The sequence below is a fragment of the Canis lupus genome, chromosome 11 (genome assembly GCF_003254725.2).
Source record: "Canis lupus dingo isolate Sandy chromosome 11, ASM325472v2, whole genome shotgun sequence".
In the NCBI taxonomy this organism is placed as follows: domain Eukaryota; kingdom Metazoa; phylum Chordata; class Mammalia; order Carnivora; family Canidae; genus Canis; species Canis lupus.
In genome coordinates this window covers 5,240,547-5,258,463 of record NC_064253.1, presented here as the reverse complement: position 1 = coordinate 5,258,463, position 17,917 = coordinate 5,240,547, and the positions used below count along the sequence as shown (strand labels likewise).

The 17,917-nt window shown below is 42.8% G+C and overlaps 1 protein-coding gene across 3 annotated transcripts in view; it reads left to right on the top strand.

The window, feature by feature from the left end:
- The window catches only part of CCDC112 (coiled-coil domain containing 112), a 45,212-nt gene that overhangs the window by 7,122 nt on the left and 20,173 nt on the right, over positions 1 to 17,917 (top strand). Inside the window, exon 1 of one of the 3 annotated variants that reach the window (XM_035697000.2) lies at positions 10,144 to 10,404. The exons of 1 other annotated variant lie outside the window; for it this stretch is intronic. In XM_035697000.2, coding sequence (XP_035552893.2) covers positions 10,282 to 10,404 — 123 coding nt within the window. In that variant the 5' untranslated portion in view covers positions 10,144 to 10,281. Of the gene's footprint in view, positions 1 to 10,143; positions 10,405 to 17,917 lie in introns of those variants that run through there. One more of the 3 variants, XM_025446702.3, reaches the window with a different exon arrangement.

The window sequence follows — 17,917 nt, the reverse complement described above, 5'->3', positions numbered from 1 at the left end:
GGGCCCGTCCCAAGGAACTGATAGCGTGCTAGAGAGTATCTGGTAGGGAACCCCAACCTTCCCCTAACCCACCAGACTGAGGACTCTTTATATCACTGTTTCTTTTTAGTGTCCAGAAATACAGACAAGTTCAAACCACTTGAACATTTTGTATGGAAATAGTCATTTAAAGGTCAACTATTTTTATTTGAGAATGAAAATAGTGGAAGGTGTTATCATCTCATGTATAAATAGGATTGGTTAGCTCTTCTGATTTCTTATTTCTGATTTCTTGCAGCCCTGTCAATTTTTGCTGGTGGGTTCTGTAGGGCACCCTAAAACCATCCCTTTGTTAGTGTATTTACAACAGTAATACAAATATTTTGTTAATAATTAAGCCTTTTTAAAAAATATTTTATTTATTTATTTGAGAGAGAGAGAGAGCAAAAGCAAGCAAAAGCAGGGGGAGAGGCAGTGGGAGAGTGAGAAGCAGACTCCCCACTGATCAGGGAGCCCAACATGGGGCTCAATCCCAGGACCTCAGGATCATGACTTGAGCCGAAGGCAGATGCCTACTGAGCCACTCAGGTGCCCCATGAAGCGTTTTTAGAATGAGCAAATCTGGTGCCTGAGCATAAGAATATATTTGATTTTACTTAACTCTCTGGAGCAATTCTACCCATTGCTAGCATATCGGTCTGTGACTCTGAAATAGTTTATAACCGTTTCGCCATCTGTTCAAATTTCAGTAGGGATCTTTAGGGCAGTAGCAAAACAAAACATTTGCATTAAAACAAAACACTTGTGGGTGCCTGGGTGGCTCAGTTGGTTAAGCGTCTGCCTTCAGCTCAGGTTATGATCTCAAGGTCCTGGGATGGAGGCCCATGTCTGGCTCACCACTCAACATGGAGTCAGCTTCTCCCCTCCCTCTGCCCCTCTTTCAGCTCATGCTCTCTATCTCTCTCTCACATAAATAAATAAAATCGTAAAAAATAAAAACCCAATATACTTGCAAATCCCTAGCCCTAACACGTGTAACTAGTTTTTTATTGAGCTGAACTTGGTTAGTTATAATTGGAAAATAGCCTCTTTCTTCCCCGCACTGATTTCTCTTCAAATGTCCTCCACTACGTCTCTCTTGTCTGCCCCAAGGTAATACTTTAGGGGGATCCCATATGTTGTCTGGTCTCTTAGGATATTAGAACAATCATGTTTTCTGATGTTAAAAAATCAATGTTGCCTAAGTCAATACTATCATCTCTTGTCCAATTCATTGCATCCCCTGCCCCAGAATCAGTAAGCAGGAGTGGAAAAGGAAAATATGTTCTTCTCTCCCCTTTTTCACTCCCCTTGCTCTGCCTCCTTTGTGTGCTCTTATGCTGCTACTGGATACTTCTGGATCAAAGTGAATAGGAAAGGCAAATAGAAAGTCAAGAATTGGTGACAGTAAATATTGAGTTGGTTTCTTTTTCTCCCAAAAAATGGCAGTGAAGACCAGAAATATAAGACTGTAACTTGGCTCACATATTGTCTCAAAGCGAAGTTCAATTTATAGGCTACAGGCAAGAGACATGCCTACACAAAATGAAAAAATATTGAAATTAGCGGGTGGACAAAGGCCTACTGGCAAAAAAAAATACCCATAAAAATGAATCACCAGATAATGCTCTTAATAGAAGACAAGATTGAACTCAGGGCAAAAATCATTAAACAGGAAGGGTGCTTTACAACAGTAACAGGTGGAATCCACAGTGAAGATCTAAAAATTATAAATGTGTATACACTAAGTCACATGGCATTGACATCCACAGGAAGGACCACAAGAGCTAAAGGAAGAAAAAGACAGAGAAACACTAGCACCAGGAGACTTCAATTTATTTCTCTCAGTCTAAGATCAAGAATTAAAAAACCTAAGTATGGATTGGGAGGGAATACAATGATGTGGGGCAAAATTGACTGTAAAATAAACTATTCGTTTTACTATTTACTAATGCTATTATTACTAAAATAATTTGGTCTTTTTTTTTTTTAGTAATAAATAGATCTAGAGGAAAAATACATTTGCATGTAAAGACTGAACCAGGTAATATAAGAGTAATTTAAAAAGCTAGTCAGGCTGTTAGAACAGGCAGTGCTAGCAAGTATCAGCTCATAGCAACCCAGATAAATACCCTTTTAGGATGCTTTGCAAATAGGGGTGGTCATGTGACTCAATTATAGTCAATGATATATAAATGGAAGGCACACCATAGAGCTCTTAGGAGAGCTTCTTAAAAAGGAACAGATTTGCTGTCAAGCTTCTTTTGCTCTTTGCCTCTGTAGCAAACATTGTAGGTGTCCCATCTCTGAGTTAACCTATCTTCACAGAGAGCTGCCCACTTCTGCCCAGGCCTCTGCTTCTTGGCTTAATGGCTTTCTCCGGGAGATTGTTTAGTTATTGTGTGTGGCAGCCTGTAAATGCTGGAGCTTAATGGCCCCAGAGAAGTCTTCAACCAAGGAGTTTTGGGATTTGTTGGATAGATATTAAGATTCCCCATCCCTTGGTGGAGCAGTTCTGAGAAATGTTCTGTCAGTTTCCTTAGGAGGTCCATAGGTAGAATGAGTCCATCTGTCCACAGCAATAACCACTATAGCCTCTTTATTGGCTTTCCCTCCGTTCCCTCACTTGTCTTCTTGGGACCACCTCTGAAACAAGCCTCCTCCTCTACCCAAGTCCTTGACTCATGATCTGATTTCAGAGAAACCCAAACTTGGAGTCTTCTTTCTTCTTTCTAGTTGGAATATAGGCGTGAGAATTGGAAGGGAGGACATAACATGATCTCTATTGGCAGATACTATAATAGCATAAATTGAAACCCTAAGAGAATCATTCTAAAGATAATACCAAAATTAGGATAACTGATTAAAACACAATTAAAAAACTAACAAAAATCTATTATCTTCATATACTCAAAGAATACCTAGTGAAAGGATATGAAGGAAGGGGAAATCACACTTACAGTTGCACAAAATCTTATGAATAAACTTAAAGGAAAATGTTTACTCATCAAAGATGAAAAGGTAGACATGAATAAATGTAAAGGCATGCCTTGTCCATGGATAGGATAACTTTATGTCATACGTGTGTTAATTCTTCCCAAGTTAATAAGTAAATTTAATGTGATTCCAATAAATATCTAGAGTTATTTTCCCTCAAAATAGATTATTTAATTCTAAGTTTCTTATGAACAATTGAATAGGAAAAGGTAAGAAAACCCTGGAAAAAATAAACAATGAGAGGAACTAGACCTATAAGATATTAAAACATTTTATAAAAACTCTGTAATTTTAAAAGTGTATATTCATTGGTACATAAATAGATACACAGAAGGATAGAATAGAAAATTCAGAATAGGAGCAACTGGGTGGCTCATTTGGTTAAATGTCCAACTTTTGATTTTGACTCAAGTCATAATCTTGGGGTCCTGAGATTGAGCCCTGCATCAGGCTCTGCTCTCAGTGGGAAGTCTGTTGAAAATTCTCTCCTTCTCCCTCTCCCTCCGTTCATGCCTGCTCTCTCTCTCTCTCTCTCTCACACACACACACACATAAATAAATAAATATTGAAAAAAAAGCAAATTCAGAATAGAACAATTTTATATGAAAAGTTAAGTGACACCTAAAATCAGTGTTGAGAATATACTGTTTTTAATAAATGTTGTTGGCATAATTAGATAGCCATTTGGGGGAAAAGCAAAATTTGATGCGTATCTCATACCGGATATCAAGATGAAATCCAAATAATACAGATATCTACCTGTAAAAAGTAAAACCACACAAGAATTCATTTCTTTGCAAACTTGAGTGAGAAAAGCCTTTCCAACTATGATTATAAATCCAGAAGCATAGGGGATCCCTGGGTGGCGCAGCGGTTTGGCGCCTGCCTTTGGCCCAGGGCGCGATCCTGGAGACCCGGAATCGAATCCCACATCGGGCTCCCGGTGCATGGAGCCTGCTTCTCCCTCTGCCTGTGTCTCTGCGCCTCTCTCTCTCTCTCTGTGTGACTATCATAAATAAATAAAAAATTAAAAAAAAAATAAATCCAGAAGCATCAAAGACAATTCTAAAATAGACAAATTTAACTACATAAGAATAAAAATAACTTTTTCAAAGCAAAAACAATCACAAAACAAATTAAAAACCTAGAAGAAAATATTTACAATTTATATCACAAAATTATATCAGATTCACCTAATTATTAAAGAGCTCTTTAAAATGGAAAGAAGCCCAAATACCAATGGGGAGAGAATGTGAATAGAGAGTTCAAAGAAAAGGAAAGTCAATAATGTCCTTCCACTTGTGAAAAAAGGCTGACCTTCACTCATAAGAGAAAGGCATATTAAAATTACTGAGAGATACCATTTTCCACTTATTCAGACTGTCAAAAATCCAAATAAGTTGAAGAAATCCTGTGATGGCAAGCGGCAAAGAAATGGGCACCCTCAGGCTTTGCTAGTGAGGGTGCAAAATAATACAACTCCTTGAAGGGAATTTAGCGATACCTAACTGCATTGTTTGCTTTGACTCAGCAATTCCACTAAAGATACACTGCCCTGAAATGAAATACTTATGAATCATTGCTTGTAACACCAAAAGATTGGAGATAACCCATACATCTATCAATAGATGACGGTTGAATAAAACAATGGAAAGGTAGGTGTCTGGGTGGCTCAGTCAGTTAGACATCTGCTTTTGGCCTCAGGTCATGATCTCAGGGTCTGTGATCAAACCCAGAGTTGGGCTCCCTGCTTGGTGGGAGTCTACTTCTCCCTCTGCCCTTCCCCATGTGTGTATTCTCCCTCTCTCTCAAATAAATAAATAAAATCTTTAATAAAAAATTAAAAAATAAGATAATGGAACATGATGCCTGCATTAAAAAAAGAAATGAGGAAGATTTCTGTGAACCAAGTAAGTTCCAGGAGATATGATTAGGTGAAAAATGTAAGGTGTAGGGAATTATATATGAGTTGAGTTGTGTCTTTCAAAGAGATGCTGACATCCTAATACCGAGTACCTACGAATGTGAACTTATTTGGAAATATGACCTTTGCAGTTGAGTCAAGTTAAGGTAAGGTCTTACTGGATTAGGATGGAACCTAATCCAATGCCAGGTATCCTTATAAGCAAAGGAAAATTTGTACACAGACATCACGTGGAGGGGGGGGAACCCCATGCAAAGATGGAAGCAGATGTTGAAGTCATGCTTCTAAAAGCCAAGGAACACTGCAGGTGGCTGGTGACCGTCAGAAGCTAGGAATGAGCCATGGGACCAATACCCACTTTGAGCCCCAAGAAGGTACTTCTGGCCTCCTGAACTGTGAGGGAATAAATTGCTATTGTTACAAACCCCTCAGTTTGTGACTTTGTCATGGCAGCCCTAAGACACTAATATAATATGCTACATATTTTTGTGAGAAAAAAATAAAAATAAAAATAAAAATACATATAGGGGCACCTGGGTAGCTCAGTTGGTTGAGCACCTGACTCTGTTTCAGCTCAGGTCATGATCTCATGGGTTGTGGGATTGAGCCCCACATCAGGTTCTGCAATTGGCAGGAAGTAGGCTTGAAGATTATCTGCCTCTGTCGCTTCCCCCACTCACGTGTGCACATGTATGGGTGCTTTCTCTCAAATAAATTTTATTTATTTATTTATTTTTATTTTTTTAATTTTTTTCCCTGGTCAAAGTCCCTTTTTTAATTAAGCGTTATCAAGCTGTACACAGTTCCTACGCCTTCCGCTGTGAACCCGGGCAGCACCGTGTTCCACACCCACAGCGAACCGGGCCGGGCGAGGGGTTGGGGCGGAGAGTAGGAGCTGTCTCTCAAATAAATTTTAAAAAGAATATATAGGGCAGCTCCAGTGGCCCAGCAGTTTAGCGCCGCCTTCAGCCTGAGGCATGATCCTGGAGACCCGGGATCGAGTCCCACGTCGGGCTCCCTGCATGGAGCCTGCTTCTCCCTCTGCCTGTGTCTCTGCTTCTCTCTCTCTTCCTGTGTGTGTGTGTGTGTCTCATGAATAAATAAATAAAAATCTTTACAAATAAAAAAATTTAAAAAAGAATATATATAAGGCTTTACATATACTTACATACATCTTATATATACAAGATATGATATAGTATCTAGTACTTATATGATATAGTATATAGTACTTATACAAGATAAGTATACATGACTGTATATATGACTATGTATAAACTACCCCTCCTCCCACTTGTGTGCACACGCCTTCTCAAATAAATTTTTAAAAAGAATATATATACAAGGTTATACATATACTTGCATATACCTTATATACATATGTATGTTATATGTATATATACATATACAGAAGATATATGTTAGTATATATATACTCTGTATATAACCATATATAAACTCATTTTTGTGAAATGAAACATAAAAGATGAGCCAGAAATTGATAAAAATTGTTACACACAGAGGATAATTTGAAATGGCATGGAGAGAATGTGTTAGCAAGACTTCTTTAAATAGACCTTGTTGTCTCATTTGACTATATATGTTACACATGTTTTACATCTTTCTAAAAAAGTAAACCAGAAAGAAAAAAAAAAGAAGACTGAAACTGAACACAAATACTATCGAAAGAACCCAACTGTATACAAATTGACTCCATAACCACAGAGAGAAGACAGATTTCACAAAACTGTCAAACACAATAAATATTCTGATGGGATATATAGTGTAGGACAGAGTTGAAGGACAAAAAGAATGTAAAATGATCTTAAATTTCTCTCGGTAGGTTTACTGTTTGTGGAAATGCTACAACTGTAATTTAAGAGTATGCAATTGTTGCAAGAAAATGCAAATAAGTAATATGTTGGTAATGTAAGGAACATAGATTTTCAGTGTAAGAGAAAAGAAATGCAAATACAAAGGAGGTGAAGGAAAAACAAATCTCTGATGTTCAATTAGAACTGGTACAAAATGTAAGAAATGAAACTGTATAGTACAAATGAAACTATAGTATTTTGTAGCTCTCATCACTGAAAGGGGCCTGGCAGCTGCCTAATCTCATTGCAAAGGTCTGCTCTCATTTTCTGTTTGTGAGATTCTTAATCACTTCCCAGAATTTTCCATCTTAATAAATCATTGAAAGCCTTAAACAGTAGGCATCTTACTTGCAGTGTGTATATCCCCGTGGATTATCCGTTCCAGTGTTGCCCCTTGCAGAGACCACTGAAATGAAGCTGTTGATTGACTGCCCCTGAAGCTGCCAGATTTTTCCAGACTAACAGTTACAGGAGCTCAGGGGGTGCTATAGCAACAGATCTCATTTTGGACAAAATGTGCATATCTAAATTAGAGAGGTTTTACCTTCACAACACACCCAAGCTGCCTACTTCCTCCTACTTAACGAAGGGAGGAGAGGAAGCCATCTTCTCTCACCACATCTACCAATCAGCTTGCACTGTAACCGTCCAGTCGGGAAGAGCCTATACTCATATCAAAGACAGACCTTTCCACTTCTGTCCTGGACTCCAGGGCACAAGCACTCTCTAGTAGTCCTCACCTTGGAACACAACACAGCAAAGATCACACATCTTCTCTGGTCGCACATCTTCCAGAGACCACCTCATTTGTCTGATCACCTGTATCACAAATTCATCAAAACATCTGTTATTTCTATTTCTATTCCTCATGTTCAATATTCCCTCAACCGTCTCAGTGAGGCTTTGTCCTCACCATCCCACTGGCGCTGCTCGTCTTGGGGTGGCCATGGCCTCCCTGTTGTCAAATCCAACCATCATTTCTCTGTTTTCCTCTCACTCAAGCTTCTGGGCAGAAGACCACAAAGTGCATCATTCCCTCTTCAAAACACTTTTTTCTTCCACAGACCTTTGGTTTTCCTCCCTTCTCTCAGACCTCTCCTTCTGAGTCTCCCTCCTCTTCTTCCTGTCCGTGGTCACCTATGTTGGAAGGCCCTAGGACTCAGTTCTTAGACTTCAATTTATCCTCCTGTGTGAGCTCATTCAGAGTTATTTAAAATATTTTCTACATGCAGGGGTGCCTGGGTGGCTCAATTGGTTGAGCATCTGACTCTGGATTTTGGCTGGGGTCATGATCTTGGGTTTATGGTATCAAGCCCCACATAGGATGGGGAGTCTGGTGCAGATTCTCTTTCTCTTTGCCCCTCTTCCCCTCAAATAAATAAATACTTAAAAATAAAACAAAATAAAATAAAATATTTTCTACATGCAGATGAAGACCAAAGTCACATCTTAAGCTCCAATCTCTCTCCAGGCTCCAGAGACATTCATCCACTTGCCTGTTGAACTTCTCTACCAGGATGATCTCTGGAGTCAGGCTGCTGAGGTTTGTATCCTTATTTGTGAAAAGGAGATAATAGTGATACCTACTTCACTGGGTTACTTAGAACAGTGTGAGCACAAAGTAAATGCTCAGTAAATACCCTGTTTGTTTACTTGTTTAAATTCCCTAAAAGTTAGAGAGAAGGAACCTCGTATAAGTGTGTGGGTGTGCCCCCATGTGCATACATGTGTCTAATTGTACAATGAATTCTAAAGGCCTAGAACAGGGCCTGGCCCCTAGCAGGAGCTGGATATTGATTGAATGAGTGAAGGGATGAATGGATGAATCCATTTCTTTAGAGGAGGAAAAGGCGGTGGTGAGCCCAGGAACCCGGCAAACTGCCACTGGTTGTCTGTGTCTTAATTGCAGGAGTCATCCATCTATGGATTTTTTCCAACTCCCCTACACAGTGTCTTTGAAATGTCCCTTCTTATTGGCCAAGTGTGGCATTTCTGCCCATTTCTGCCTCTGGCGTCTGACAGTGCGGGGCATGCCCTGCTTCGTTTCTTGGAAAGTGTAAAATACAGTTAATTGTTCAAACTCATAAATAAATGCTTTTACAGTGAGACTCTGTTTCACCAGCACTTAGTAGAAACCTAGAAAGCAGTCCTATTAGGTAAAATATGTAACTATAGACAGAGCTATATCTATATATAACACAAATAAATGTGGCAGTAAAAGGTGAGTAGGGGACTGGAGGTAAAGGAGGGATTTAGAAAGATTTTGCTGAATACCAGTAGTGAAGCTTTTGGGAAAGTTGACACGCACCCGCAGCAGCGCTAAGGTTCTGGCCGATCGCCCCGCCCCTGCCCCGCCCCTCCTGTTCCCGGGCCGCGCCCTGCCGGCACCCAGGTTCCTCCCGGCCCCGCCTCTGCTCGTACTCCGCCCCGCCCCTGCCCCCCGCCCCGCCCCCGCCCCGTTCCGTCCCCCGGCCGCGCCCTGCCGGCACCCAGGTTCCTCCCCGCACGCTCTCCGGCCCCGCCCCACGCTGCTCCCAGGTCCTGCCCGGTCCCGCGCTCCGACCCGCCCCACACCTTGGCCCCGCTCCCAACCCGTTCTACACTCAGGCCCCGCCTCACAAGCCGACCCGCCCGCGCTCCCGCCTTGCCCTGAATCAGCCCCGGCAGAGCCCGGCCAGATTCCCCCGGCCGCCCTGCACTTGGTCCGCGGTGCCCCCGCGCCCCTGTCCCGCCCACGACTCGGCCCCACCCTGCCCTCCGCCCCGCCGCACGTCTCGGCGCCGCTCCGGCGTCGGCCCCGCCCCGCGCCCGGCCCCGCCCCGCGCCCGGCCCCGCCCCGCGCCCGGCCCCGCCCCCGCGCCCCGCCCCGCGCCCCGCCCCGCGCCCGGCCCCGCCCCCGCCCCGCGCCCCGCCCCCGGCCCCGCCCCGCGCCCGGCCCCAACCCGCGCTCCCGCCCGGCTCAGCATCCCCTCGGAGCCCCGCCCTGTCCCCCGCCCGCGCCCTATCCCTCCGGCCCTCCTTGCACTCCCGCCTGCTTCCCAGTCGGCCGCGCCCAGCAACACCCCCAGCTCCCGCCGGGTCCTGAGCCGCGGCCCAGCTCGACGACTCGGCTCCACCCTCCATCTCCGACCTGCCCTGCCCTGGCCTCGGCCCCTCGGCCCCTCGGCCCCGCCCCGGCCCCGCCCCCGCCCCTCGGCCCCGCCCCCGGCCCCGCCCCTCAGCCCCCGCCCCGCATCCCGGCCCCGCCCTCGGCCCCGCCCCCGGCCCCGCCCTCGGCCCCGCCCCGCATCCCGGCCCCGCCCCTCGGCCCCTCGGCCCCTCGGCCCCGCCCCGCGCCGTGGCCCCGCCGAGCTCTGCGTCCCCTGGGGCTCCGCCGCGCAGGGAACGTCTGCAGGACCAGGAGCTCCCGCGGCCCGGACCCCGTGGCCCGCGTGGCCGCTGCAGCCCGAGCGGCCGGGCGAGGAAAGATGGCGGCCCTGACGACGGTCGTGGTGGCGGCGGCGGCCACGGCGGTGGCGGGAGCTGTGGCGGGGGCGGGCGCGGGCGCGGCCCCCGGGAGCGGCGTGGGAGCCGCGCAGGTGCCGCAACAGGTAACCCGCGGAGGGCCGGAAGCCGTTCCCGCGGGGGGGCGGGGCTGTGGGCGCTGTGGGCGCTGCGGGCGCCGGGGCCGGGACGGGGCCGGGACGGGGTCGGGCCCCCGCCGAGCTGGTGTCCGCCGCAGCGCCTCCGGGGGCGGGGGCGGGGGCGGGGGCGCGGGCGCTGGGAGCCTCCCCTGGCCGCGGCCGGGCCCACGCCGGGCGTCGCGCTCTGTGGGCTTGTGCGTGCAACTGCTTTTTCAGAGCCACGGCCATGTGGCTTTGGCATCGAGGCAAAGTCTGGGTGGAAACCCTGGCTCCGCCGCCCCCAGCCCCGTGATGAGAACCTAACGTCTTGGCGACTCCGTGCCTTCTGGTCCCCACGTCCGCGGGGCCCTGCACGGTGCCCGGTCGTTGGTGGCTGCTCCGTTATTGTGTCTGAGCGAGGAGCACAAGAAGAGCTAAACACGGGGTGGTCTCGTATCTGCCTAGGACCTCGGTCTCCGCGCCGGGGACCAGAGGATCCTCAGGGACGGCTGGGTCCAGTTGCTTCCGCCAGAGACCTCCACTGCTCTCGTTGTCCCGCAGCCCACACCCAGAGCGTGGGCAGCCCCCCGTGTCCTACCTGCAGAGTAAGTCAGAAATCCCACTCACTCTTCACATCTCCAGTGCCGCTGCCCTTGTCCACACCATCATTTCTCCCTGGCTGAAATACTTTCTGAATTGGTTTCTGTTCTAACATTCTTGCCTTCTTAAAGTATCCTCAACAGCCGGGGCAGTTCAGTCCAGTAATGACACTCTTCAGCTCAGAGCCCTCATAGTAAAAGCCGATGTCCTTTCCACGGTCTGCAGAGCCTTCTGCTTGTCCCTCAGGCATGCCTAGCACTCTCCTACCTTAGGACCTTTGTCATTGCGATTCCCTCTTCCCTCTTGATTCTGTGGCTAGCTCTGTTTTCTTCTTTTTTAAAAAAAAAAAAACTTCTTCTATTTATTCATGAGAGACACACAGAGAGGCAGAGACATAGGCAGAGGGAAAAGTTCCCCTCTCTGCTGAGCAGGGAGCCCCATGTGGGACTTGATCCCAGGACCCCGGGATCATGATCTGAGCCAAAGGCAGATAATGGTCAACCACTGAGCCACCCAGGCACCCCTAGCTCTGTTTCTTTCATGTAACTTTGTTCAAGTGCCATCAGCTCAGTGATTCTTTTCTTTTTTTAAAATTTTATTTATTTACTCATGAGAGACACAGAGAGAGAGGGAGAGACTTAGGCAGAGGGAGAAGCAGTCTTCATGCAGGAAGCCTGATGTGGGACTCGATCACCAGACCCTGGGATCACACCCTGAGCCAAAAGCATCTAGACGCTCAACCGCCGAGCCACCTAGGTGTCCCTCAGTGCTTCTTTTCATGACTTACCCAAACTGAATCCCCTTACTCATCACACCCTATTCCCTCTTCTGGTTTTGTTTTGCTCCATGGCACTTATTACCAGTAGGCTACATGTTACATATTTTCCTTTTTCTCTTGTGTTTTAGTCCTGAATCATAGTAGGCACTCACTGAGTATTTGAGGATCAATCCAGACTTGAAGGAAGGCTTTTGTGAAGTGAGGATAGGTTCTATTTCTTCTTCTAAGAGAATATAGCGATTTTCTATCTTGATTTGAATTATTAGCTCAGGAAATTCCACCTCAGCCAAATGTTTCACAGCATCCCCCTGTAATTCTATTATTCTACCTCTGGCCCAGATGTCCTAGGGGGAAAAAAGTAAAATATAATAATGCATTAAGTACTTTAAAAATAATTTTTAACATTTTATTTAATGTATGATCCCAGGGGTTTAGCCAGCTTGCTGGCTTTTTCCATGAAGCCTTTCTGGCTTACTCTAGTTCAAACTGATTTGTTCTCTAAATACTGTCATCATGTTTTGCCTGATAATGTCATTAATGGGCCTTTTTATCACTCCTTTCTGGTGATGTTTGCCTTTCCAGGGGTTGGATCAAAATCACCTGTGGAGCTGTTTGAAATATTTTATCTATTTCTGACATTTAGCAATGTCTGGAGACATTTTTGGTTGTCACAACTGGAGTGGGGTTGGGTTGTGTGTGCCACTAGCATCTGGTGGGTAGAAGTCAAAAGATAGTCCCCCAACAAAAAAATTATCTAGCCCAAAATGTCAGGAGTGTTAAGGCTGAGACACCCTGCTCTATATGCTTTCATCATTTTAGGGAAGGAAGAGCCTCGTAGTTGATGATGACAGCAGTAACAATCTTTCAAGGGTGTTTGGGCTTTAAAAAAGAAATTAGAACCACTGCTGTACCATATTGTGAGGTTTTTGAGGATTTTAGCTAGGTATAATCCATCTTTGCACTTCCCTCATATACCACACACACCTACACACTCAAATTCTCAGCTTACCACTGAACTTGAGTATTTGTCATATGATTAAATGCATGAATATTCCCACTGACTCTTATAGTGAAACCAACTAATGTTTTTTGAGGAGAGATTTTTCCTGATGACCACTTCATGGTGTAAGAAATGTTCACTAAAATAGCTAAAATTCCTGTATTAGTTTGTTAGGGCATACTAACAAAGTATCACAGACTAGGTGGCTAAACAACACAAGTTAATTTCCTCACAGTTTGGAAGGCTAGAATAGTCCAAGGTTAGGGTGATGCTAGGATTGCTTTGTGGTGTGAGCTCTCTCCTTGGCATGTAGATAGCTTAAGTGTCTTCACATGGCCTTTCTACTGTGCACAGAGAGAGAGAGAGATCACCAGTGTCTCTTTCTCTTCTTCTTCTTTTTTTTTTAAGGTTTTATTTATTTATTTGACAGAGAGAGTACAAGCAAGAGGAGCAGCAGAGGGAGAGGGAGAAGCAGGCTCCCCACCGAGCAGGGAGCCCAGCATGAGGCTCAATCCCAGAACCTTGGGATATGACCTGAGCCAAAGGCATGCACTTAACCAACTGAGCCACCCAGGCACCCCTCTTCCTCTTCTTATATGGACACTAGTCCTATTTGGGTGGGGCCTCACCCTTATGATCTCATTTAGCTTTAATTACCTCCTCAAAGGCCCTATTTCCAAGTATAGTCACAAAGGGGGTTAGGGCTTCAATATATGAATTGGGGGGGAAGACATAAATTAGTCTATAACAGTTCCTTCGCATTATTTTGGAGAAATTCCCTTCGAAGTTTTAGAAACATTTTGTATTGTATTTTATTCTACAACCTCCTTAGTGTATGGAACCTTATAAATTTCTTACCCATAATGAAAAGTAATAACGCACCCTGTTTATCCTTTCTCGTAATTATATGTTTATTGATAATCCCCCTCACCATTGTTTTACAAGTCTGAAGACCACAAATCCTTACCTTCCTCTCAAATACCATTTCCCTCTTAATCATTTTAATAGTTGAATTATGAGTTTTAAAAGGTATCTATAACAGCATCACACTAGCGTGTGTCCCTGCTTTAAACTAGGATAGGGCTGTGTCCTGTTCTGTTTTTTTCTTAAGTAAACTTCCCTCTGATGGCCTAGATGTTATGGCCCTTGGCTGCTTGGAGTAGTCCTTTAGTAATAACTACATTTCTTCTCTGACTTTACCTTATTACTTACAAGGAATTTCCTCTAGAAGATCACACACATGTGTAGGGTTATGTCTGTGTTTAGGTGTGGTAGGCTGAATAATGCATCCCTCCCCCCAGGATATTCACATTCTAATCCCCAGTACCTGTGGCTCTGTGACCTTACATGGTAAAAGGGACTTTGCAGATGTGATATAATTAGAGATCTTAAAATGGAGAGATTATCTTGGCTTATCTGTGTAAGCCTAATGTATTCACAAAGGTCCTTTTAAGAGGGAGGCAGAGGGATCAGAGCCAGTGGTAGGAGATGTGACAATGGAAGGAAGAGGGTGCAACAATGTGAGGAAGGTGCATGAGGCAAGGATGAGGGTGGCTTTTAAGAGCTGAAAAAAAGTATGGAAGTAGATTCTTCCCTGAAGTCTCCAGAAGGAACACAAACCTGCCAACACCTAGGGCTCCAGAAATGTGAGATATTAAATTTATGTTGTTTAAGCCAGCAAGGTTGTGTTAAACTTATTTGTGGTAAGTTGTTACAGTAGCATTAGGAAAACACTACACTGGGGAAGACCTGAGAAAGCCCTAAGCCTTCATCCTTGGCTGACCTTGAAGCTCTGTGCAAGTGATGAGTGAAGGCTGAGTTTGACTTGTAAACAGCCTGCCTAAGTGTTGAAGGTGTACCCTGGTATGTGTGCAGACCTCCTTAGCAAAGGCTGGAAGACGTATTGGTTCTCAGCATCTAGGAAAACCTCTGACCAGTCAACCATAAGATGACAACTGAGCTAACCAGGCAGAGATTTCAGTGCCACACAAAGAATATAGTTTTCACAGAATTAGTTCAGGAAGTTGACTAAACAGCAACAACAACAAAGCTTGGGGTTAGAAGAGAATCTCATTTTGAGGCAAATTATATTTTTAATATAATTATTATATTTATAATGTAATATAATTATGTTAATATAATAGATTAACCAAATTATATTTTTAAATATCAAGTTTTTAACAAAAAAAATATGAGCTATGCAAAAACCAAAAAAAAACACAAGATTTTTTTTTTTTTTTAAGCAGGATAAAGAAACTGTCTTAAGGAAGACTAGGTGTTGGAAATAATAGACAAAGACTTTAAATAAGCTGTTTTAAATTCATTCAAAAAAAACTAAAGGAAACCATGGCTACAGAACTAAAAGAGCATGAGGATGATGTCTCACTAAATTAAAAATACCTATAAAGAGATTAAAATTGTAAAAAATTAAATAGAAATTCTGGAGTTAAAAAGTACAAGAACTCAAATGACATGTTCCCTAAAGGGGCTCAACATCCAACTTCAGCTAGCAGAAGAAAGAGTCAGAAACTTGAAAAAGGCCAATTCAGATTATCCAGACTGAGGAACAGAAATGAAAAAAAGAAAAATGAACAGAGTCTCAGAGTCCTGTGAGACACCATGAAGATCATATATACTGAGAATCTCAGAAGGAGAGGAGAGAGAAATCAGAAGGGGCAGGAGATTATAAGAAATTATTGCTGAAAAACTTCCCCAATTTTTTTTTTTAAGTAGGCTTCACATGCAGTGTGGAGCCCAACATGGGCCTTGAACTCATGACCCTGAGATCAAGACCTGAGCTGAGATCTAGAGTTGGAGGCTTAATCAACTGAGCCACCCAGGTACCCTGAAAACTTCCCAAATTTGATGAAAAATATTAATCTACATATTGTTAATGCTTGATAAACTCCAAGTAAACTCAGAGTTCATACCTGGACACATCATAATCAAACTGTTGAAAGACAAAGACAAAAAAAAAAATCTTGAAAGCACCAAGAGAAGGAACTTGTCATATACAAGAAATCTTTAATAAGATTAACAGCTGACTTCTTTTCAGAAACCTTGGATTCCAGAAGGCAGTGGAATGATTTAGTTAAAGTACTAAAAGTAAAGAACTGTTAACGAAGAATTCTGTGTCCACCCAAATTATTCTCTAAAAATGAAGAAATTAAGACATTCCCAAACACTAACATATATGCCAGTATATATGCCCTACAAGAAGTATTAAAGCAAATCTTTCAAAGTGAATGAAAAGACATAGAAATTCAAATCCACATGAAGAAGAATATCAATGAAAAGTACTGGTAAAGTAAATGGGGAGGTAAATATAGAAGTCAGTATAAATGTAGTTTTTTGTTTGTACCAAAATTGTTTCAGAAACTAGAGGAGGGGATTTTTTCAATTCATTCTGTGAGACTGGTTATTATCACCCTGATACCACAATCAGACAAAGATCACAAGAAAGAAAATAACAGACTAGTATTTCTTATGAATACAGATGCAAATTCCCCAATAAAATATTAGTAACTCAAATCTAACAATATATGAAAAGGATTCATACCATGATCAGCTGGGATTTGTACCAGACATACAGGTTAGTTCAGCATATGAAAATCAATCAATAATAGAACTTATTAATAGAGTAAAGGACAAATCACATGATTATTCCAGCAGATTTAGAAAGAGCAATTGACAAGATCCAACACCTTTCCATGATAAAAAAAATTCAACAAACTAGCAATGAAAGAGAACACATCAATCTGATAAAGGCTCTATAAAATTCCCACAGCTGACATAACACTCAGTGACAAAGGATTAAAAAGCTTTCCGTATAAGATAAGGAACAAGACAAGAATGTCCGTTTTCACCACTTACTCACTGGAGATTCTAGCAAAGGCAATTAGTCAAGAAAAACAAATTGGAAAGGAAGAAGTAAAACTATTCTTATTTGCAGGTGGCATAATCTGTATATAAAAATCCTTAAGGGTCCACATAAAAACTACTAGAGCAAATAAATTCAAGATTGAAGGATAAAAAAGCAATCGATAAAAATTAGTTATAATTTTATATACTAGCAATGGACAATTCAAAAATGAAATCAGGAAAATTTTGTTTATAGTAGAATCATAAGAATAAAACACATATGAATTTCACAAAAGAAGTAAAAACTTATGCTCTAAAAATTCCAAAACATCATTGAAAGAAAAGAAGGAAGACCTACATCATTGGACATTTTAGGCTCATGAATATGAAGAGTTAATATTGTTAAGATGGCAATACTCCCCAAATTGATTTGCAGAGACAGTGCAATCCCTGTGGAAATCTCAGTTGCCTTTTTGTTCATAAATTGATAAGCTGATTCTAAAATTCATATGGGAAATGCAAGGGACTCAAAATAGCCAAAACAGTCTTGATGAACAAAGTTAGAGGACTCATATTTCTTAATTTCAAAACCTATTGTGAAGCTACAGTAATCAACGGTGTGGTATTGGCATAAAGATAGACATACAGATTAGTGAGAGTTAAGAGGTAAAGCCTACGTTTATGGGCAATTGATTTCCAACAAGTGTGCCAAGATAATTCAGTAAGAAGATTCTTTTCAGCAAGTGGTGTTGGGATAACTGGATATCTACATACAAAATGAAATTGGACTCCTGCCACACACCATATATAAAAAAAACTAACTCAAAATAGATGGAGACCTAAGTGTAAAAGATAAAAGTATAAAACTCTTAGAAAAAAATGTAGATGTGAGTCTTCATGACCTTTGAATGTTTCTTCTGTATAATATCTAATACACAAGCAGCCAAAGATAAAATGGATGAATTGGATGTTATAAAAATTGAAAATGTTTGTGTTTTGAAGGATGTTATCAGGAAAATGGAAAGATGGCTCAGGAAAAAGGGGAAAATATTTGCAGGTCTTTTATCTGATAAGGGAGTTATATCCAGAACATATAAAGAATGCTTCCAACTAACAATAAAAAAGACAACCCAATTTTTATTCTTTACTTTTTAATTTCTTAATGATTTTATTTATCTGAGAGAGAGAGAGTGCATGCATATGCACACATGCATGAGTTGGGTGAAGGGCAAAGGAAGAGGGAGAAGCAGACTCTCCTCTGA